The 24,046-nt window shown below is 47.4% G+C and overlaps 1 protein-coding gene across 1 annotated transcript; it reads right to left on the bottom strand.

The window, feature by feature from the left end:
- Nucleotides 1-929: 929 nt before the first annotated feature.
- On the bottom strand, nt 930-23,895 carry fgfr4 (fibroblast growth factor receptor 4). Its single transcript, XM_088604775.1, has 21 exons — nt 22,990-23,895; nt 19,910-20,145; nt 16,354-16,544; nt 15,773-15,911; nt 15,412-15,477; nt 14,666-14,920; nt 14,184-14,273; nt 12,734-12,900; nt 12,258-12,381; nt 10,049-10,239; nt 9,535-9,673; nt 8,936-9,129; nt 8,358-8,503; nt 8,110-8,231; nt 7,545-7,655; nt 6,359-6,549; nt 5,255-5,377; nt 4,953-5,023; nt 4,297-4,434; nt 3,745-3,850; nt 930-3,535 (listed from the first exon to the last, which is right to left on the bottom strand). The coding sequence occupies exons 2-21, from the start codon at nt 20,001-20,003 to the stop codon at nt 3,374-3,376; spliced, it is 2,820 nt and encodes a 939-aa protein (XP_088460901.1). The 5' UTR covers nt 20,004-20,145; nt 22,990-23,895; the 3' UTR covers nt 930-3,373.
- Nucleotides 23,896-24,046: the final 151 nt, after the last annotated feature.

The following is a 24,046-nucleotide window of genomic DNA, read 5'->3' as shown; positions in this document are numbered from 1 at the left end:
CAGGACACTGGGCTCTGCTCTGCAGCAGCCAGGATTTCAAATGGCTGTTTCATTTCAATGATATGATAGCGTGCCATTTCAAAATAAAGCAGATTTGGATTTCACCAAGCTTTTAAAATCCGGCTAATGAGCAAGTGACCTGCACTGGAACAGGGAGGGGTGACAGCAAATTAAAACCAATTTAAGAAACGTGAACCACCTAAAACAGACATGAATTCAGGGTGGAGCGGTGGCTCTGTGGCTAAGGATCTGTGCCTGTGGCTGGAAGGTTGCTGGTTCAAATCCCACAGCTGGCAGAGGAATCCTACTCCAATAGGCCCCTGAGCAAGGCCTTAACCCCAACTGCTCCAAGGGTGCTGTACAGTGGCTGACCCTACACTCTGACCCTCATGAAGAGCAAGCTAATGCAAGAAACGGTATAGTGCTTTTCTGGACACTCCACTCAAAGCGTAGGGACCCCACCACCAATGTGCTGTAGTGTGCCAGAATGCTCACCACACATCAGCTATCAGTGGGGAGGAGAGCAGAGTAATGAAGCCAATCCTGAGCAAAACTCTAAAGGCTGATGTATCAAAAGTCTGGATCCATCAGCTTAGCATCCAGTTCCTGTAATTAAATCATCAAAATGATTTGATTTTCTATCCTTCTTGTCAGTTCAGTATTTAACATTTTCAGTAATCAGCATGTGTCATAAACATACTTGCCTAAGGTCCTTCAAGGTGAAGCTGGATAAAGTCCTTGGACTAGCAGCAACCTAGCAACTGAACCAATGGCACAAAAGGCCCCCCCTTGTCCGCAACCCTCTGATATTGTTAAAGATACAGGAATTAATTGAATTGTCACTTCACTGCTCTCCAGTGTACTGAAAAGGATATTGGATTTCATTATTTCAGTTCAGAACAGAGAATGAGAAAGAGAAGACAGCCACAGAGATTTTAAATTATAGATTTTATATAAAAAAACAAAACAAAAACAAATAAATTAGATATGTTTACAAGATTATTTAGAAGCTTCAAAGTTATAAGAACATGGTGATTTGTTACACTTCTGTTGGGAGTGCACAGTCTTATACAATACAACCAGGTCATTTCTGCTGACAGGACACAATTCCAGATTCAGAATCCCGAAAAGTACAGCCTTAACTGTTGTAGAAGGCCACATTCAATAAACAGCCACTTCGAGCAAATCGCCGGACTAATCAACTTGATTATATTTAATTGTTTTTCCCAGCATTCTGTTTCAGTCGATTTCATAGCTAATTGGAGCCTTTGCCTTTGTTTAGTGGCTTCAGATAACTACACTTTTGCAATGGAGTTTGTGTAACTCCAACATGACAACATGAGGCTGAACTGTAATGTTGCTGCACACAATGCTGTAATGTCACCATTATATAAATCCATTTCTTGTTAAAAGGGACTCGGTTCCCATTCTTTCCCTTTGGTGAATGATAACAGCCGTTTGCATTACCATGTGCATCAGGCTCTGCTCGTTGTCCAAGGCCAAGCTTCCAGCTAGACGTGTCCTGGCCAGCTGTTTTGTAAGAGCTGTATTATGCCTTTATATCAGGACTGCTCATTCTAATGGCAGGGCTCTTGCATAAGGTGCAGAAGAATTTAAATTCTGTGTAGCAGACAGACATTATACTGCATTGCATGCACCTCTTGGGTTTGGACATTAAAATTCATGTGGTTTTGCCCATCAACATTGCAACTGCTTATACCCCAAGAATAAAAATGGCAGTAATGGATCAACCTGGGCAAATTATTTCAAATACTCCTTTTGTAGGAACACACGGGACTCTTATCTCCTGCAGGGGAAACTCCACAGTCCCTGGAGAAATTTAAACAGCTCTGAAAAGGAGAGCATTAGCATTTGTATATTAAAAGATGTGACTGAATAATGAGAGGCAGCAGGGGTCATTTCCATAATAAGGCCAGTTCATTTGCACACAAGCGCAGGCAGAGCCTAAATCATTGGGCTTTGCTGTCACGCCCATTGAAGTTCCAAAGAACCCATTGTCCCAGTGGCCTTTGCCTCTAGAATACTGACTGTACAGGGTAAAAGATTACAGAAAACAAAGGGAGGATTCCATTTTTAAAACAGAATCAAGCAGGAGTTTTTAGATCAATTCAAAAACTCATAAAGTACCTAATAGCAAGCTTTCTTTCTCTGAAAGGTGTCCAGTGTGGAGCTGAGAATTTCTAAAAGGCAAGTTTGAGACAATACCGCACCAAGATACTACACCTATTGTTCTTGCATTGCATATAGTACCACTGAAAAGCTTGAGTTCTTTATTGCTTTTGATACATCTTACATTAAAAATGTTTCTTAATAAAAGTTCACCGAAATATCTGCTGGTAAATGCATTGCATTTTCTAAATGCACAGAAAAAAATCTATAATCCACAATCAAAATTACACTTGAATCTCTGAACCTTAAAACACTTCATTTCTCATTGTAATCAACAAAAAAATAATTTATAAAAAAGGTGGAAAAAGGTTTTCTTTTTTTATATGTACATAAAAAATATTTTAATATTCAATATATTCACATGGAGTTAGAAATGCAGGCACTTTGTTGCCACTATAGCGACATAAAATAATATCCTGAGATTTAAGATTTTTTAAATACCAGATTGTAGAATAATCTTATATATATTTCTATATTTATATTTCACAATGCTATCATCTTCTGTTCATTATATCAAAATAGATTTTCTCTTTTTCATCTTCTACATGATTCTATTTCTGGTGACACTGCTGCCTTGATCTTTCAAGACTGGTTTTCCAGGTGTTGCCTGCAATATTGGCTTAAAGTGTGTGTGTTTGTGTTGTTTCGAAGGGAGATGCTCTCTCTCGCTCCAGAGGTGTACTTTCAGACGCACCGCAGGAAATACTCTGGGATTAGATTCTTCCCTACAATAAAACACGTAATCCCAGAAATCCCACGCCAGTCAGAATCACAGCACCTTCAAATCCTACTGGACTTGTGGGAATGGTGTAAATGGCAGAACTGGGAATAGCAGCCCAGGATATGCTCTTCTATCACAGAGGAGAGCGAGCCTCTCAAATAATCACGTTTTCGTGTTAAACATCCTTCGTGTGTGTACTTGCTAATTGTTTTTGCTTTGGCATCACTGCGAGTCAACAGACAGGCCAACAAAGCCCTTTCAATATGAAAAGTACCTGTAAATGAAAGGCGGCTACTTCGACAGCTGCATCTCTGTGTCGATGATGGGAAAGGCTTTCGAGCCTGCAAACCCAGAAGTCACTTTCTGTTTCGCTTTTCAAGAAAACGTCTCACGCAATGCCCAGAATACCCAAATGGCTATGGCAGATTTCATTTGGAGCAAAAAAAAACAAACAAACAGCTTTCAGGTCCTTATCCTGGAGTGGACATCATGGTAACCAAGGAGACAGGGGTCGGTGGACAAGGCATCGTGGGTAAAAACGGAGTCGTTGTCCGATGAACAAGTACTAGAGGCATCTTCACACGACGGAGAGTATTGCTCAAAAGGTGTCGACAGGTCCAGGTACTAGATGAAAGAGGAATCCTGTTTTAGTACAGTATCGCGGAAATAACACCAGGTTTCGCAGCCTCAGCAACTCCGGCCACAGTGCTGAGGCTTGCCTGCTCTATTCTTGTGTACAATGCCACACAGTGCAGCTAGGGCAAAACCAGTACAGGAATAGACCGCCCCACAATGGGCTCTTTCCACTAATGGGCTGTGTGGTAAACGCTCACCTCATCGGAGACAGAGAGAAGAATGCGGTCCAGGTCCTGCACCAGCTGTTTGAAGGTGGGTCTCTGCGTGGGCACCGCGTGCCAGCACTCCCTCATCAGCATGTACCTGGAACCAGAACGGACGTCACCACCTGCACACGCCGACAGGAAACCAGCGGCAAAAACACGGGAGGCCGCAGGCTGCAAATTGTACCCGCCACCCTGGTGTTGCAATTTTTGTTTTTTTCCCCCAATAAGGAAATTCCACACAATTTTAGACAGCTATTGGAAAAATCCGTTACTGGCAGGTTGGAATGTGTCTCATTGGTTCTGCAACAATAGGAATCTGTCTGCTCTGTTTCAGGGCGTAGTAAACCTGGAGAATGTTGGGGTGCGCGTGTGTGTGTGTGTGTGTCTATAAAGATAAAAGAAAAGCAAACCAGCTGGTTCAGAACCTTTTCTGGTTTCTTTAGTCTCCAGTCACTGTGACTCATGGTGTTTGTCCTTTGACAAGGCGCCCTGTTGCAGTGAGCTTCATGCCTTTTCTCTCCGGACATGTGCTCTCGTACTCACAGTTCGTGGGTGCAGTTGGACGGCTTATCCATTCGGTGACCCTCTTTCAGCAGCTTAAACAGCTCCTCCACGGGGATTCCTGGGTAAGGCGACCCGCCGAGAGTGAAGATCTCCCACATCAGCACCCCGAACGACCACCTGCAGGCGGCGCGAGAGTGGAAATGAGGACCGCCCACTCGCCCACTGAGCCCTGAGCCAGGCGAGACGGCCTGCTCTAAACACTGGAGTGTTGCAATGTTGCAGTGAGCTACCCTTGTGCAGGGATGGGAGCCGTAAATCACAGCAGCAAGCACAAAACTGAGAAAACCCGAGACACGTGGGGCCTTATGCAGATGCTCACATAAAAGGTGGATATTTGCACCTCAAGCACAGAAGTTTCCTGGAGGATAATCGGACAATTTAACTATTTTTGGGGGCGGTGTTCACTTTCATTTATGAGGGCTCTTTTGCATGCCTAAATTTCATGCCTCTCTCCCATTCATACTGCATCACATTCTGCCTCAAATGAGGTCACCTGAGTTCTCCCCTCTGCCCCGACCAGACTAGGCCTGGTTTCCACAACGGAGCCCTGGGAGTGTGCGTGGAAGAGGCGCTCAGAGCCTGGTCTGGTCCGCGGACAGTCTGGCACATTTTCCGATGCGATTGGTTGTACTCACACGTCGCTCTGGTGTGTGTAGACCCGGTCAAACAGGGCCTCTGGCGCCATCCATTTCACCGGCAGCCGCCCCTGAAACGCAGAGACAGCTGGGTGAGCGGACACAGCGTTATGGAAGACGACAGGTCCCTCAGATCCCGCCCCCCAATTATCTCCCATCAAGCACGCCGTCAGTCACCGGCAGACACATCAAGCGTCTGTCTTTAAAACCATTAAAGCTACGAACCGACAGCGCCGCACTTGATCTGTCACAATGTTTACACCCCAGAAAACACAGCTTGTCTGGGGGGGGGGGGGGCTTACGTTTGTGGTCTTCTTGTAGTAGTCGATCTGGTGCACGCCCCTCGCCAGGCCAAAGTCTGCGATCTTCATGACTTTGTCCTCCGTCACCAGAACGTTCCTGGCGGCCAGGTCCCTGTGGATGCACTGCAGAGACACAGGAAGAGCGATTAACACCAGCCTCCCCTGCTCCTTCCCATGTTAAGAGACGTTCCGGGTTAACAACGCTTTTGGGCATGCTGGATTTTAGAATGCGCTGGGACTCCTTGATCAATCCAGTGTGATGAAATATTGTGAGCTTATCCTTGCAGGCTAAGGAACGGGTGCACAGTTCCTTTGCACGTGGGCTTGCAAGACCAAACATGTAGACAAGTAACTGGATACATTTAAAATACAAGAACCAATACATGGCTCGCTGGCTGAGGTGCACACAAAAGAAAGGCTTTATGAACATTTAAAAGGGAAAAAAATGAAATCGCTTTTGCCTGGGTCATTGTGAAAGAACACGGCTACAGTAGCAAATGATACAATTACTCTTTGTTGACTAAGCTGGTTCGAAATATGACTTAAGTCAACATGCAGTATGTAAATTGAGCAATATTTAGCAAGACGGCTTTATATAGGTTGGCAATCGAAAGAAAAACAGAAGATTAATTGTTAGATTGCATGATTTTTATATAGTGTATTTTGGTGCCCCTTCTGTATAATAGCTCATTTATACTTCATACTTAAACTGGTTTGTGGCACTGAAGCATTTCAGGCAGCTCAGCCCATAGTGGGCTGCAGAGAACCACAGAGAAGGCCTCCCTCCTGCCTCAGCTCCACACCTATTAATGGCCATGCTGACACAGACAAAACCTCTCGCCACACAGGGATCATCCTCCTAGCATCACGAGTGCTGACATGTGTAGGACTGTTGCCCCACTGTTGGCCATGGCATCAGCCCACATAAATGAAGGCCTAGATGGGCCAAATGGCCCCCCGTCCTTCGCTCTGTTCTCGTGTGCCGATGAGCGTCTGTGTCAGGCCCTCTGTGATGTCACAAAGCCGAGCTGCCGGGGACAGCTGGTGTGGTGCGGCGTGGGATACGCTCCAGGGCTGCCCACAGGAACACGGCCGTGGACTCACGTGTTGGGAGGCCAAGTAATCCATCCCGCGTGCCACCTGGTAGGCACAGGACAGCAGGTCTTTGAAGGTGAGCTGCTCCTCAGGCACCTTGGTGACGTCGAAGGTGTAGTCCATGCCGGGGGGCCGCCGTGCTCGCAGGTACTCGCGCAGGCTGCCCTTCGAGGCGTATTCCACCAGAACGTACAGCGGGCCTGTGGGGGGAGAGGCCGGCGTAACTACACTGGACAGGGGTCAGGGGTCACAGGACAAAGAAGCGGCTCTCAGCCCCAGCCCTAGAGGACCACTGTGTTTGCTAGCTTTCATTCCTTTTACATCACTTCTGCTCGTTTTAGAATATTCTGCTCTGGAATCAGCGCAGAGAAGAGCCAACAGATACATTCCAGGAGCAAAGGGCATGTCCTCCACTGACAGACTGGAAGGAAGTGTCTTGGTCTTGAACAAAGACTTGAGGGGAGCAAAGATTTAAAATCAACTGGGCACACCCAGCAGACTTCAGAATGAACAGTGAAGCACGAAGCAGAAGACATGAGTGAAAACCACACAGGTGTGTTTAAAAGCTGTTGTTAAAAGGGGTGCTGTCCAGAGGCCAGCGGGGGCCAAGCTGCCCAGCTATGCTGTTGGGAGCTGAGAACGCCTGGATGAGATTCCTGGATCCACAAGCCGCTAACTACCAAACAAGCTGAATTTGTGCAGCCGGTGTGTAGCCCTTCTTCTGCTCTCACTGAATCACACACATCCACTTTGATTGCTTTTTTAGAAAAACGTCTTCAAAAAGGAGAGGAGAGGGGTAGGAATTAACATCAACCCTGCACCAATGTCTTTGCTTTTGGACTCTCCTCTTTAACAATCTGGAGCTCCAGTGACTGGGAGTTTCCGGTACAGTAGCACTACCTATGTGTCCGAACATCATTAATCAGTCACCTCTAGTGTGGAAGACCTATTTAATTACTGCTATTTATGGATGCTGAGAAGAGAATGAACAAAGATCTGTTTTCTAAATGTTTTTGTCACTTCACCACTCCATGTACTCACCGTAAACAGTTTGGTCAAGAAAGTTTGATTGTTCTAAGTAATAAAAAGCTCAGCCAGGACTAACACTGGACTGCAAAGTAGTCCCCAGGGATCAGGGACTGGGTTAAGGACCTGGAGCAGCTGAAACCAAGGCAAAGGGACCAAGCAAACTCACCATCCTGCGTACAGACCCCCAGCAGATTGATGATGTTCTTGTGCTTGTCCATCATTTTCATCATCTCCATTTCCGAGATCAGGTCGGCCAGGTCTTTGTCCGTGGCATCATCTGCTTAACAACAACAGAAATGAACTGACCTCTAGCCCCCTTATCATCCTGAGCTCCCCAGCTCCATTGCTTGGGGTCCGAATTTGAGCCGGTTTTCTACATTGCTTTAAATCATCCACAGCTTCCACATCCACAGGTTGTGGACAAGAGATAAAACTGTTGATACCTTAAGGAGACATGGAAAGCTTGCTGGATTCTGGACAGTTGAGGACCAGAGTGGGAATCACACCAGGCACTGAGGTGTTGCACCCCAGCCTGTATATTTCCCTTTGGATAATCCAGCGTGGAATTACCATGTTTTGCTTATTTTGCAAATACTGCACTAAATTTTAAGTACAATTCTTACAAGACACAGAATGTGACACCTGCGCCTTGGGGGCAAACTTGTTGTGAACCTCGTTGTGAAAGGCTCTATATAAAAATAAACTGAATTGAATTGACATGCGAACCGTACCCTTGAGCATCTTGACTGCTACCGTGGCGACCTGGTCCGGGCTCTCCTTGCTTATCCCATAAGCCTCAGCTCTCACCACCTGCCCAAAGCAGCCCTCCCCCAGCGGCTTTCCCAGGGTCAGACTAGCAAGAAAGAGAATGGGAGACAGGGAAAGCAGCGTTAGGGACCCGTGGATTCAGAGTCACGGGAAACTAGGAGGCGAGGAGGGCATTACTGAGCTGAAAACAACCAAAAACAAGCAGACTCACTTCTCCCGCGGGAACTCCCAGTGGGGGTCGAGGGGCAGTTCAAACTCCATGACTCCAGCCAGCATTGGAGTGCAGCTAGAGGAGAGTCGAGCCACCCGCATCAGAGAGGCGCTGGATTTGCCCGACGAGTTGGACTCCACGGAATACTGGACGGAAACACACACACGGCATTGGGGTTAGTGTGTGGCCAGACCCCACAGAATTCCCAGCATGCAGGTTTTCAAAATTCCTTTTCTTCGGCCCGTTAAGACTGCTATTAACCACACTACCTCTAGCGAAGGCTCAAGAGAGAACAGCAACAGCCTCGGACCGGAAGTGTTTTAGGACTTTCTGGCTGAAGAGCAAAGGGATTAGTGTCCACTCCTCAGCTCCAAGCCTGCCTTGCTCATGGGTGACTCCCTGGCTGCGAGACGCAGGTAGTGTCCACATGTGAAGGACGTTGGGTACATGCCTACAGCACACAGCTGATCATATTTCCCTGGGCAGAGAGCAATACCAGTTGGGAGCCACCTTATTTCCTGACCTCCGTATACTGTGGTCCTGCACGTACGCTTCTACGGCAGGGCGTAACTCCTTACCTGTCTGCGCAGGGGGAACTTGGACAGTTTCTGCACGGGCAGGACGTCGAAGGGCTCCACCCCGGAGCTGGACTGCATGCGGCACAGCACCACGATCACGACGGCCATCACCAGAGCCAGGGAGCCCGAGGCGTAGACTATGATGTCCGTGTACTTGGTCTCCAGTAAATCCACTTCCTCCAGGATCTCTTCCTCTGCAAAAAGAAACAACCAATTGAACCATATTCAGCTGAAGCCTTCCACAAGGTCTAACCACTTACTACTGTTTGGTCTGCCTGTTGCAGCTGGGCTACCTCCTGGTGAATTAGCTGCAGGCCGGAGTCAACTCTCAATTCAACCTGAATGGAAACTGAGCTGTTGGAATGGGCCTGTTCTCATCACAAACCAACATTTTCATGGTGATTCTTCTGCGGCTTAAGGGGGCATTCGATGAACAAGCATGCAAAATAATAATAAATAAATAATAAATAATAAGTCTCAGGCTCCTCCTTCTCTTTTCCTTTGTCACTGGATTTCGGAAGGGAATCTGAGCTTGGGAAGCGCTGCGGGATGCCAACCCTCTTCTCCTTCCTCGCCAGGTGGGATGTGAAGGAGCTTACCTGGCAGGACGGTGAGCCAGGCAGACTGGAAGGAGAAGCCGATGGAGTTCCCAGCCAGGCAGGTGTATTCCCCGGCATCTTCCATAGTGACGTTCGGCAGATACAGGACCTCCACCTCAGACATGTTAAGGCTGCCGGTCTGCAAGGATCAAGGGGGGGAAAAAAAATCCCAAATGAATAATAATTCCAAACCCTTTGTGCGTTAGTGAAAACGGCCAGAAAAAAAGAATGCAACACATTTTCATCAGAAATGCGTTTTTCCACCTGGCATTAGAATGAGAAAGGAAATTGCATCCTCATTGCAGCTTTGATTTCTGCCTCAAACCCAATACACATATGAATGAGTTCATCCCCAGTGAGCTGTCCACGCTGCACCAGATCAAGGTCACTGTAAGCAGTGTGTGTGCACTGGCATTATAATGGGCACTTCATCCAGTCATGAGAGGTTAAACTCGGCCCCCAAAATGTGCATGAAACCAAGCCCCCCCCCCCACCAAGAAAAGTGCTCTCGTACCTTCAAGACCTGCACGTAGGGAACCCCGTCCAGGCCGTATCGGCTGCCGTTCTTCTCGATGTGCTTGAGCCACTGAATGTGCGGCTGAGCATCGCTGTACACCTTGCAGAAGAACTGCACGTCGCTGCCCACCACGGCTGTGGTGTTCGCGGGCAGGCCAGCCTGGAGGATGGGCCTGTGGGGGGACCGCTCTGGGAAGGAAAAGAGGGGAGAGGGTAACCATCAGGGCTGCACAAAGAGGTCTAGACCCGTCAACGTGTCGTTGGCACGGCACTGCAGGAAACAGCAGCAAGAGAGAGACGGCTGCAGTACTCATCTCATGGCCAAAGCCACGTTCAAATAAGCAGCACAGCAGTAAGATACTTATGTTCCTTGTACGTAAACCTTGTGCTGACAGCATGTGCTTTGGCAACACTGTAATTCCTCAGTCATGCCAATGAAGCTCGCTGAATTGAATAGCACTGTGTTGTGCTTCGCTCTTGTGTTAGTGCTTGTATTACGGTGGAGCCCTGCACACAGGCAATACAGACACCCAGCCAACGACCAGCCTGTTTATTCCTTTCACAAAAAAGCAGGCAACACAGTTGGCAGCAGAGTTTCATTCCTTAAGTAATTGCCACGGAACTATAAAAAGAACCATGTTAATTACAGCGACTAATCTGATCAGATAGCAAAGGCACAGAAGATAAGCGCCACTTCCCAACCAGGGCAAACAATTGCTAATTGGTTCCATTAGGGGAGTGTGTAGCTGGGCCACTATTAAAGTGCTCTGAAGCTTTTGGAAGCATGTGTACGTGTATAAAGACGCTCTATCCCCCCACATGCTTGGAGGATAGTAGCTGACCCCATACCGGACTCGGGTCCGTCACAGGTCAGGTAGGGTAGCAGACTGTCTGTTTGGCGCTTCGCAGTATCCGGTCACAGCTGACACACACTGCTGCCTGGGTCACGTCTCCCCTGCACCAGTATTTCTTGCCCTGTCTGTCCTTGCTCAAGTAACAATATCTTCAGACATCTCAAGCTTGGGGGCATTCCAGATCTCTCCCACCCCTGCCTCAGTGTGATAACTGTACTGGCCCTTTCAAGCGATTTTTCTTAAAACATTCAACACTGAATTAAGAGGCTAACAGGAGGCAAGATTGGTTGTTAATGGTCTGCTGCCCTTTGTTTTTGGATATTAGATTTGTCTGTTTACCTGCTTCTAAACAGATTTTCAGGTGATGGGATTTCTTAAGCTAATGCTATTAATCACAGCTGGGAGTCAGAACTGTTTTTCCTCCAACCTTTTTAGAGACTGCTGACAAACGCTAAACAAGGTATCCAATTTTCTTTGTTTTTACAAGAAAATTGCTGTGCGTTTTTATGTTTTGTCAAGCAAGCACTTAGCAAAGAGCAAAACAGACACTGTTTAAACAGGTCACAAAAGCCCTTCAGACTCATTCACTGGTAATAGATTTGCTCAAGTTAGGATCAGAATAAAAGCAAGTCAACAATTAACAAATGCAACTTTATATTAATTTTGTACACAGTGCACTCAAAATAGAAATGAACTGGACAGACAACACAGTGAGAATAAATTGTCTATAGACCAAGGAAATACTGATCCTGCTCAGCCTAGGAAGAAGATGGCACAGAATCAAGAGCTTCTTCCCCTTGCTCACAGGACCCCTGAGCAGGGAGCAATTTTAAATGGTCAGCTATGAGGCCTGATTACCATCATGCCTAACCTGCAGGGTCATGGGATATGGGGACACAGGAGCACCTAGCTAAAACCCACACAGGTACAGAGATAACATGCAAACTCTCGAGGCATAAACAGACACCCTGAGACTGGAAGCAAATCCAGAAACCTGGAACTGCTCCCATGACACCTACCCATGATCAAGGTCAAAACCGTCTAAAAGAAGAAGACAACGACCTCTTGTAAGATGGCAAGATGAGTTGAGGTTTGCATGGTTTGATTATAGTTAGGTTTGCATGAGTGAGCTGGATGACAGAAGACGGACGTCAGTGGAAGAAGCTGAGGGATTGGGTAAAGAGGGGGTAGACCTTAGGAATACAGGTATACGGGTGAGGAGACTAACAATGACCTGGAGTCAGGGACAAAACTGCCACACTGGTCTAGTTACACACAGACCACAGCCCTGCCTGGAGAAGAGACTCTCTTCACCGCCTGGACAGGAGGAGGAATGAGGACCGCGGCCCTTACCCAGTACATCCAGGAGGTAGCTATGGCTGATGGAGCCATAGATGTTCTCCACCACACAGGTGTAGTTCCCTCGATCCGAAGGCACGACGCTCTCCATCACCAGGCTCCAGTGCTGATGGCGCAGCTGGCACAGGAAGACAGGGCACAAAATCAGATCTTCTTGCTTTTAAAGAACCAACACCATCTCGTATCTGGTATCTGGAGTGACGATGACCATGAAGGATTTGTATTCCTCTACTTCATAATTCTACAAATCTGCCCATGGTAGTTTTTATTCGACGAACACCCTTCAAAAGAACCTTTGTCTCTCTCTTTGAAATATGGTTTGTCGCAAGGCAGTTTGATGGTTTCTGAAAGGCTTTTTTGGGCCTAGCACTATTCCAGGCCACTGGCCACGATCCCGCCTGTGGAGGCTGCCGAGGCCAGCTGTGGACCCTGTGCCCCCCCGAAGGCAGAAGCGAGACAACCCCCTGTACCTTGATGCCCCCGATGCGGTGCTCTCCTCTGAACTCCCGCCCATTCTTCAGCCAGCGGATGGTGGGCAGAGGGCTTCCCATGGCTGGGCAGCGGAACTTGACGGTGTTTCCAGCAGGAACAGCGTACAGCTTCTTCTCCATCCGCTGCGTGTGGGTCCAGTAAGGTCCTGGAAGGGGATGGTCAAGGAGTTTAATTAACGCGATACTCAGCAAAGAGCTGCACTGAAAGGCAGCATCCAGGCCCTGTTGTTACAGTTGCTGTTATGTCCTTTACAGGACATATTATTTACAAATTGCGCTCCTGAAAACCACACAGGTAATAGGGAAGCAATACTGCTGCAGCCACTAAGCACAGGATTTTCTGTCAGCTATGCTAAATTCCTATACTCCCCCTGCCCTCTGCCAGTGGCTCATATTAAGTGGCTGTTACTTGCATATTCTTCAAAGACAAAGCAGAAATTCTCCCTCACTCATGGTCTAGCTCTGCTTCAGTGACCTTGTACAAACAGCAATCAGCCCTTGAAGGGAGGTAGTGTTTGAGAACGGAAGACATGAATCCCTCCTTTTGACTAAGAGTCACACTTCCCCTCCTCTCATTCCTCACCTCTGCCAGGGAGAGGCAAGGTTATCATGACTAGTTAAGTACAACACAAAGAACTGCAGACTAGGCTTCAACAGCCGTTCTGCTGTTCTGCTTCATTCAACCACATTATCACTAAGGCACACTTAATAGTACTAAGGGAGTGCACATCCTGGGCACCTTTGAACAACAAAACAACAACTCACGCAAAACAAGTCACCCTCACACGTGTTCAAGCTGGTGGGCTACTCTATTCAATATTTTTTCTATCCCTTGAAATAACTAATTATAAGCACAAGAAATGATGGAAGACTCAAGAAAAATGCCATGTGCCGGCAGGAGTGTTTTATTTTCAAACACCGAACACACGACCGGGTATGGGTCGGACTGTGGCATTACTTTCCTCATCCGAGGAAGGGAGAAACAGTAACAAAGCTGACAAGGTGCTGGAGGACACTAGTGGACATTAAGTTTACGAGCACTCAAGGACAGAAAACAGGAGGCATGTCTGTACACACAGGAATGTGGAAGTGCAAAACCAGGCTACTGGGATCCAATGTCAAAAACCTTGATGGATTCTTGGATCGGGATCATTGAGCGACTAGCAGCTAAACAAGATAATTGACCTTCTCTCCTCTTGTGTTATTAGGAAGGGGCTAAAGACCTTCCTAACAACATCCTCAACTGCTCTCAGTTGTGGCCTCAGTCTTATTGCAACCAGTCTCCACACCTCTCCTACCTTCAGCTTTTCTGCAAAGCGATTATCGACCCTCTCTAGTGGGATGTGCGAGAGCCACAATTCACTGAGCACACGCCAGGCACCCTATAGATAAAAAAGGCTGCTGTTGCAGTAACGGACATTCAGCCCACCTCTGGTGTAATATGTCTGTTCTTCATCCACATCTGCCATTGTGTCTTCCAAGCCATTGTCTTCATCATCATCACCTGACTCCAGCGAGTCTGAAAGAGATAATTAGTTAAGTAAATGAATAGGAATTGTGAAAATTAATCTCTTGAGTCAGCATCTGCTCATCCTGCAACCAACCCTACCTGGTGTGTGCATTTGTTTTACATGCAGAATTCCATCCACTCAGTGTAGAATATATTCCCTCTTTCCATCTTTTCAAATATTTTTGAAGTTCATGAAACCACCCCCTAACATTTTAGATTACTATCAATACTTGCGATGAATGACAGAAACAAAACATTTAATTAGATACATCTGAAGATTTGCCTAGTCATCTCATTATTCCCAAGATGCAGGGCACGAGGAGCGACTACCGGTTGAAAGAGAGTACGCAAGTGGAAGACACAGAAAGCCTGCTCAGTGGGACTCGGGATTATTCTCTTACCCACGACGGTGATGGTAAAGTTGCGCAGAACCTCCCTCGTGCCGCGCGTCACGCACAAGTACGGGCCCGAGTCCTCGTACGTCACCTCGGAGATCTCCATGGCGTTGGCCTGAATCTGGATGCGGTCTCCATGGTGAATCCGCATGTCCCCCTTGAACCAGTGGATGCCACCTGTGCGGTTGGCGTCGCAGGTCAGCTTGAGCACCTCGCCAGGCTCCAGGAAGAACTGCTCTGTTGTTTCGTCTTTGGAAATTCCTGGATAAAATACACACACAAAAAAATGAAAGCCCAGGACTCTCTCTCACTGTCATCTTGTAATCAAACCCCCGTCCCTCCGCGAAAAGGGGGGCCTACTTGTGTTTTCCCAAGCATGACCTTTCAACTCTGTTCTTTTCATCTGGAACATGAACATTGGTTGCCATGGCAACGGAGACCCTCCCTCCCCCTTGTTTGTCCTCCTCAAGGTATTGTGGGATTGAGAGGGAGCTACACAACTAGCCTGACAAGTTGACAATGAGTGTAATGAACATGTCATAGCGTGACAGGAGCTAGGGCTTCATAACAAAAAGGGAGAAAGATTTGAAAATTATTCTGCGTTGCCTAGTGACAATATCCAGATGGCACGATGAGTGTAAAACTCAAGCTGTTAAGGCCTCAGAATTTGTCCCCAGACTTTAAGCTACAAAATATGCTGCGAACAAAAAGCTTATTTTTTTGCTGCTCGGTGTCCACCATTTGAATCTTACCTGATGAGACGCTGTTGGACATTGAGGGCACACTTGCAGAGAGAACAGGCGTCTGAGGTGGCCGTTCTGGGAAAGAAGAGAAAAAAATAACTGCATCCCTGTCCTGTATTAATTTTCCCTTTGTCGCACATTTAAATCTTAAACATTTTTTAGATTAGAGAAAAAAGAGAAAGGCGTTTCTGGTGTGGAAAGATTTAGCTGAATCTGGAATGCAAACGAATGTAGGGCCACAGATACAAAATAGGCCTCTTCATCTGTTCACATTCAAATAAAATAAGGTCTGCAAACCTCCTGCCAGTGCTGCACCACAGCAGTCAGCGGCGGTGCAGGGAGAATGGCGGGAGCGCGGTCAAGGTGGTACCTGTCAGCACGGTGAGCCAGGCGGACCGCCGGTCCCGGCCGGCGGAGCTCTCTGCCACACACACGTACTCCCCGGCGTCGGCGAGGCTGACGTTGGCCAGGCGCAGGCTGCTGCCCTTGGAGACGTTCAGGCGATTCGGCTGCGCGGGAAAGCAACGACTTCTTGAGCAGGCCGAGAGCACGCGGGGCCCGAATTAATGTCGCAACACATGACATGACACATTAACGTGCCGCGATAACTGAATTCCTTTCCCACATCGTTGAGTGTTGTGGGCACATTAGTTTACTTGTACCCACTTTTATATTTCTTATGCTTATATCTTTATTGGGTACCTGGCGCGTATTTACAGCACGACTGATTAACTCACAACCTGGTTGGTTAATTGGTTGATTGGGTAGCGAGGATCGTTTTCATCCATGACCCTGTATCGGATAGGTTGGGGAGCCAGATGTGCTTTTCCTGAGGAAGGCCTCACTCGAAAACGTAGTGGATTCTCAGCTCATTTGGGAAGGCTGTTCTCTTTACCTTTTTCGAATTTTAAGAACTGAACAGAAATTGTCGTGCGGGAAGGAGAGATTTACCGTCAGAGCCCTGAGGTAGGGGGGGCCGCCAGGGACAGAGACACTCCCATCCCTCTCCACAGGCCTGAACCACTGGATCCGCGCCCTGGCGGTCCCGGAGACCCGGCAGTGCAGCTCCACATCGCTCCCGGCCACAACTGTGCTGTTTCCTGGGAAGCCCGGCTGCAGAACAGGCCGAGAGGGCCTGGGCTCTGAAAAAGAGGGATCCGAAAACTTGCTTAGACCTTCTGTTCCCACAGATTTGGCAAGTTTGGCAAAAGTCTTATTTTAGGCAGCAAGAAAAAAAACAACTGGGACATCACGAAGAGTTGTTTTTACAGGAGAAATGTTTTTACACCTCGCTCCCAGAAAAAAAGAAAGAGCATTTTCCTAAAAAAATACTTCCTGTGTTTTTTTTTAATTGTAGACCGTTCGGGTTACCTTCGCCATTCTGTCTTGACTTGGACAAGTTAATTTAAAGACAGCAGAGCAGCAGCCAGAGAAGAATACAAAGTGAACACCCTCATTTGTTTTCTTGTTTTGTGTTTAAAGCTGACAGCTGACGCTTCATCATATCACACTAAACTCCCCACTTGTGTCACCATCTTCCAAGGTGTCGAGAGGAACTGCTCAAGGTGCTGTATAAACAGTAATTAAACAGGGAGCTCTCTGGCTTCCCTGGGGTGGTCTGTGGAAGGGAGGTGTGATACATTAGAAATGAACTCCTGCCCCTCCCTGCGTGACAACTTTGTCAGCCACCCAAAGTGCAGAAGAAGCACTCCTCCCTGCTTCCCCCAACCAACCCTGACTGCTGCACGTAAATGCTCTAATGAACTTGTCAGCCCCCAGACTGGACTCTGACCCGCCTGTGACCTGGGGGATGGGGGTGGCCAGTGATGAGGAGACTAAGTGCTCAGTCACACTACAGACCCTGATGGGCAAACTGGCAAAGGGCTTTCTTGCAGGAAAAATAAAACCCCCGACTTGTTCAGGATGCATGAAAATGGGCAAGTTGAAACACAGCGAAAGATGTATTTCAGCATATTCGACGCTATATCAGCCCAATCGGAAGAGGCACAAGTGATGTTGGAGGGCTGAGGAATTCATTAAAAGAGCATGTCAATAAAAACTACTGGCTCTGAAATTATTTTGCTGCTTTGTTTTAGTACATTTTAAAGTCTGTTTCCCTATCTTACAAAAAACAGATGCTATCAGGGTTGGACTGCTTCTGTATTTCAGGCCATCTCCCCTTAAGAAACCAGAAGACTTAAAATATCAAATTGACAGATTAGATCATCTGGGATTTTTTCTTCAATAAAACTCTCACGTTCTATATCTGACAAGACACCAAAAGAACATCAACCAGTCAAGAGCACAAGGCAAACTACTTTTTGAAGACATCACTGAAATTAATGAAGCAAGAAAAGGGAGGCCTAGAGGAAGACTAAAAATAATTGAACTTTTTGGCGAGTGTTAAGCAAGAGCTGAAGATTATTCATTAATTTAACCATTCCTCAATTGATTGAAAACAGGGTTTCCCCCCTGCTGGGCAATGTTTCAAAGTGTGCGGCAAGGAAAATCATGTAAAATGTAAGTTTCCTGGATGTCATCCCAGGGGAAAACAATTCTTCTCATAACTGCACCAACCCTCCTCCCTCTCCCTCTGGAACAGAACTTTCCTGGTAGCTTTGCTGGAGAATTATGACCGTTATTAAATTGCTTTAATTTCTCCTGGCAGGTGCTCAATAGAGCATTGTTCTCCCTTTCAGCTCCCATTCCTGGAGTCAACTTGCAGGCTCAGGTGGAAGAAGAATCCAGACCAGAAATTCAGGAGGAACAGATCGTTTCAGGACCCACGCTGGGCAGCATCTGTCGGCTCCCGTGTGGAGTCTCTGCTTCATGCAAGTCACGAAGCTGAGCCCTCACCACTTGACATCACCATTCTCAGGTACAGCGTTTTTAGCAAAAAAAGAATGCACCTTCTATTGAGTGCATGCTTCAACTGAAGCTACATTGTTGCAGTAGAGGAACACCTTAGTTGAGCATCAGGTTGGATTGAGAAAATAATAAATGTAAAGATACCCCAGCTGTCTAAAGCTCCAGCCACAGCTGAAATACTCAAACAGGCAGCTCGTACAGTATCAGCACTCATCCCATCCAGCACTGGCAACAGGCCAGACAAATCTATACTTCCGTGCCTGGGGCTCTTTGGCGGGGATTGAGAAACTCCGTTAACAGTGCTAAACACAGGCAGAGATTTTTTTTTATTCCAAAAAGCGTACACCACTACTTTGTTTAGAGCCCACCCCACTACCATGCGCTGTAAACGCTGTTTGAGAACGGGAAAGACCGCACGGACCGCTTCCAGAATCCAGACAACAAAAGCCCGTTTCGTTTGCCAACGGCCCCGAGACCTCGAAACCCATTAACTGAGTCTGTCGCTTTACAACGGAACACACATGAGTAATCGCCACGCCACCTGAACACCGCGCGGCGATTTTTTGGCTGTAGTTTTTCACTTCAGTGGCTGTTCTGTAACTTAGCATAACTTGGTTCCCTAAAAGCAAGAAAGACACCTTACTTTTCCCTGAGCTCGGTGAACAGAACTTTAAAGAGCTATCCGTCACTGCTTTAGATGAGAGCTACATCAGATAAGATCACTTTATTGGCCATATACAATTTCTTGCATTAGGAATTAATCTTTTCGCAGACCCCAGCTTGCTCTCCATGAGACACACAGACAGGCAGAGAAGTTTGGGGTCAGAGCGCAGGGTCAGCCATTGTACGGCGCCCCTGGAGCAGTTAGGGTTAAGGGCCTTGCTCAGGGGGCCCGACAGAGTGGGATTCCTCTGCCAGCCACGGGATTCGAACCAGTAACCTTCCAGCCACAGGAGCAGATCCTGAGCCACAGAGCCACCGCTCCGCCCAAGTGTCCGAGGGAATTGAGGTTTCTCTGAAACGCCTTTTTAAAAGGGTATTGGCAAGCCTGCCTTTTTGCCGAGAGTGCAGCAGGGTGACCCTGCCAGGACAGGTCCCTCCAGCTGCTGAGAGAACTGCCTATGCTCACAGCCGGCACAGACTGTATATCCCTCATCCCTTCAGAACTGACTGGCAAGGCATCTTGGTGACGTGGTTATTCACAAAATCTTGTTAGTGATCTCCCAGAGCCGTGATCCTTACTCCTGGTGTTAGACAGACAGCCCACGCCTCAGTCTACAGGTTACTAGAGACTCACACACCCAAAGAAAGCTCCACAGCTGAAACATTTTGTTTCTTTTCTACGCTTTTCCAGCAGGGAATAAACCTTTACTTGTTCCTTTACTAAAAACTAAACAGTAGCTATGCAGCTGAACAGTTCTGTGGAAGACTTTTGACTGCTTCAATCAAGACAGCTAATCCAGTTCATAACTGATGCAGTTAGGTCATCGGAGAGCTCAGGTCCGACTCTGACTGAGAGTGATGACCAGAATTGTACAGCACCCAGCTGGTCCAGCCCTGAACCAGGAGGACAGGCCACGCCGGACCCCAGCCCCCCTTCACCGGCCTTGTGATACCGCGGCAGTCGAGGGCAGCCTACCGTTCATCCGACTGTCTTCCAGAGCCAGCGGCTTAGCCAGCACGGCTTCCCACATCCCGAAGAGGACAAAGCACAGCCGGGAGAAGGGGCTCATCTTGCTGAGCTGTTGTCAGAATGTCTTCTATATAAAGGTGGCGGGAGGAAGTCGGGGGGGGTTAGTCTTGCAGCCCTCAATTGGCGTTAGATGCTGTTTCCTGACATCGGCAGGCTCAGTTCGCACCCCCACGGCCTGAAACCTGAAGCAAAAACAATAATCGCGTTAATTATAAACGGGCTTCAAAATCCGAACATCCGATTTCCACGTTTGTCTTGGCAAGAGTGCAAGGGAAACATTTTAGGCATGCTTTAACACAAAACAGATTTATTATTTTGTTTTTTTTTAAAAAGCAGGCATTTATAAACAAAAACTTCACGCACAGTTGTATTTGACCACAAATACCCCGCCTCTCCCAGGTCACGATTACACATTTTTCTGTATTGCAGGAGGTCATAAATTACTCAAGATGTAACAACTACAATGTGCTGTTTATGAGTAAGGAAAGATGTGCTGGAATGGTCTAAGCAATGCCAGCTCTTCAAGGATAATGCTTCAGCTTACAAGGATAATGCTTCAGCTTAAACACTTCTGATTGTGCTGAATTTGTCCTTGTGATTCCCTGACCATGAGGCCATACCTGCAAACAGCAGACAATGGCTCCTTTCAAGCAGTATTTCTGAAAGCACAGAAGTAGGTCTCGCAATTGTGATGGTTGAGATCACTGCGTTTCCGCGAGAAAGATACCGGCACCCTTCCGGTCTCCTCTCTGCCTCCGCTTACGGCAGCCCCCCGATTGAGCCTGTGGCAGAGCAGAGCTGTGGCTTCTTGAAAAGCTCTCATGAATAAAACTGCCCTGTTATATGCAGGCAGCCAGAGACAGGACAGCTGACTGACGTTCTGCGACATTTAGTTTCACTTATGATCAGCCACTACGGAGAAAACAAGTCTTTTCTGGAGTATTTTCCTGTGTAAGAAATTCACTCCAAACATGCTCCAGGAAAGAGCTGCTCCTAATGGCCATTTCTCCAGAGAAACTGTAAGTTTCTAAACTAAGTTTCTCACCTAAAACACACCCCAACACCAAACAGACTGCACACTGTTGATGTTTAATGAAAGAAAACACTGTGAGAGACAGTCCGTGCATTGTGGCGTACGGCCGATCATCTTTGGCAGCATATTCTCGTTACTGTGCACTTAGGACTTATATACTATATAAATAATGTAACCACACACCTCTAAAATCACGAATCACAGGGGGGAAAAAACACAGATTAACGCTCATTTATTCCGATATCTATGCTTTCTCTCGCATTTTGCTAACTGCAAGTCGTGTCGGGTGTTGCATGGGAAAAAAATGCCCTTCAACACCGCCGAAGAACACTTTCGCCTCAAGAGTGCTTTGTACAGTTCACAGCGGACAGACCCTTCGGGACAGCCGGGAGAAGGCCACGGCCAGCGCCTTTCCGATCTTATCAAGGGAACACAACCAGGCTCGGTTCACTTGTCGCAACTGCCATCTGTCTCACGTCTGTACCCGCCCCGCCCTCCCATCACAGCGCGCAGAAAGTGCAGTTGACTGTCGCTCCCTGGCACCAGCCGAGGGCTCGGAGGGGAGCCCGAGAGCCGTTGCCACGGCGACACGGGCTTGGAAAGATGGGGATGGGATTCTTTCTTTTTTTTTTAATCCAAGGACTACCAAGTAAACAGCGTTAAAAGTGCGAGGGCAGACCCCGGCGATTAGCGCAGAAGCGTCCGGTGTGACTTGTTCCAGCTACTTGGCCATCGCGTGTTTCGATAAAATTATGCGACTTTTTTGGGGGAAAAAACAATGGCTTAGAATCAGAATTCGTGTCACTTTCGCATCATTTCATTCAATGCCTTTCAGGATGTCTCATCGTCTATGGCCCTGATATCGGGATATTGTATTTCAACACTTCAACCCATCGCGTTACGCTCACATTCGCACGTACGCTAACCGAGACCTAGCTCGCAGTAATAAAAAATACCGGAAACTCAACAAAGGTTTACTCTTTTTTTAAAAAAATAATTTTTAGGCGTGCCAGGGCAGCTGAAGTAAACCAATGGTAAAAAAATGGTGAGTCCACACTTCACGTGTCTCGGAGCTACAAGAGAGAAAAACGCAAGCGACCGGAGCCCAGCTCTACAGTACGTGACTCGATGGTCAAGGTAACACACAGTTTTGTACTACTAGCCCAGGCTAAATTTAGCAGCCCCCCCCCTCGGTGACTCTGCATCCACCGTAAATCAAAGGCAGGGGTCCTTTTAGCTCTGTTCCTTTCCAACTTGTATCTTTGGTTAAATTTTAACTACTGCGCAAACACTGGATACCGAGTCCACTGCCTTTTTAATTCACGCCGGCTGGCGAGTTTAGAACTGGCCTCATACCGACTACCTTGTTGGGTGTTCATTTCAATTTAACTCGTCCTATTAATTTATTTTTTTCAAATCAACTCAGGTATTCGTTTTCATTTTTACAGCGTATTGCTCTTGGACATAGAAAGGACGCGCGCAACGTTTGTTTCATACAGCTCGAGTGATTGATTCATCCAACTACGGGACACGCACCCGTCTAGGGAAAACGACTTTTTTTCCCACCTCACTTCTGTTTTTAGAAACATCTGACGAGACAGAGAGGCAGAGATGTCCAGAGAGGTCGGTAAGCACCGGAGTCTAGAGAGACTGCAGCTGCGGTGTCACCGGTCTGTGGAATTTGGTTGAAACTCCAAAATTAGCCGGAGCACTTGAGACTTCGCTCCAAACTGCCGAGGAAACCTATAATTAAACACCAGCCCTTCTGCAACACAACTAGAGCCCCCACGGGCTGCGTAACTGGTCGGGGAGACGCTTACTTGCGAGCGCACACACAGTCGTCATTCTCAAAAACGAGAATTAAAAACACAGCGAAGAGGCACCTCGCTCAAAGCCCTGTAATAAACATCCCTCATCACGAAATAAAGTCCTAATTTTGTTTCAGAGCTCATGTTTCACGGAAAGGTGGGAATGGTTTAAGATTTGTAATTACCTTGCCTCGGTATCTTGGGTTGTTGGCGTATCCGCGAACCGATGAGTCAATAATTCGATAAATCACAATTCCAAGACATCGGGGAGATGGATCCCCATTTAGGACTTGGGTCCCGAGTTCTGTGGCCTCACCCGAGCTTCGGGTACTCAAGTGTTCCTCCTCCGGGAGAAAAGAGCTGCACGGATTTATCCCCAAACACTACGGTTTAGCTTCTGAAATTGCGAGTCCCCGGAGGCACTGACACCCTGGTACTGAGTGCAAAGTCCGAAACAAGTCCAGCGTCCTGGCTGTGTTTTCTCCAGACCGAAATAATAAAAAAAAACTGATTCCTTGTAGGTTGAAGCAAAAAAAAAACACAACAGCTTACAAAACACGCAAATTCAGGAGTCAAAAGCCCCAGCAAAAAAACATAGCAAAATCCATTACAAACAACAAATCCCCGAACAACATTTTCTCCTGCCCTTCTCCGGGATTCTCGCTTGTCTTCCGCGGCTCCGCTGAAAGGTGTTGATCGTGTAGGCTTTCTGTTTTTCACCCCTGCTGCAGGACTTGGGACGTAAATAATTTAAAAAAACGACATCGACTGCAGCGACGCAGCAGATGCGGAGTCTGTGCACCGCTCTGCTCGGTATCTCTTCACTAATGGCTCGTCCGGGAGGAAGCCAGAAGGTCCAGGGTTCTCAATTAGCGACTCTCCGGTTACAGCGCAAAGCCGCTCCGAGCATTTTAGTACTGATAGTAGCTCCGGGCAGTGTAAGCACAAGACTCGCAACAATAGACTTAAAGGAGAATGAGAAAGAGGAGGGGGGAATGACTCTCTTACCCTCCCCCCGAAATAATTCCCTCACAGACCCCCCTCGCAGCATCCAAGCGCCAAATCCAAACCTAAGATGTGCTGTGTGCACAACGACTCTCATTCACTCGTCCGTTTTTAAAGCGCTTCTTCGGAATGTAGTTGAGAAATGTATTACCCTTTTTTTTTTCTTAATGAAAGCCAGAATACAATAGTTGCTGCTTCTGAGCGACGGTAACTTTGGAAATGAAGGCCGAACGGACC

The sequence above is a fragment of the Lepisosteus platostomus genome, chromosome 13, assembly GCF_059453375.1.
Source record: "Lepisosteus platostomus isolate fLepPlt1 chromosome 13, fLepPlt1.hap1, whole genome shotgun sequence".
Lineage (NCBI taxonomy): Eukaryota > Metazoa > Chordata > Actinopteri > Semionotiformes > Lepisosteidae > Lepisosteus > Lepisosteus platostomus.
Note: the sequence above shows the minus strand (reverse complement) of the source record. Positions and strands in the feature narration are given on the sequence as shown.

Coding starts and splice junctions, on each gene's coding strand:
- fgfr4 (XM_088604775.1), bottom strand. CDS start 20,003: ATGAGCCCCTTCTCCCGGCTGTGCTTTGTCCTCTTCGGGATGTGGGAA. Junction 12,901..14,183: donor ACAGACATATTACACCAGAG/GTGGGCTGAATG, acceptor ATCCCCTTCCAG/GACCTTACTGGACCCACACG. Junction 3,851..4,296: donor TCCAACTGCACCCACGAACT/GTGAGTACGAGA, acceptor TTCTGGTTCCAG/GTACATGCTGATGAGGGAGT.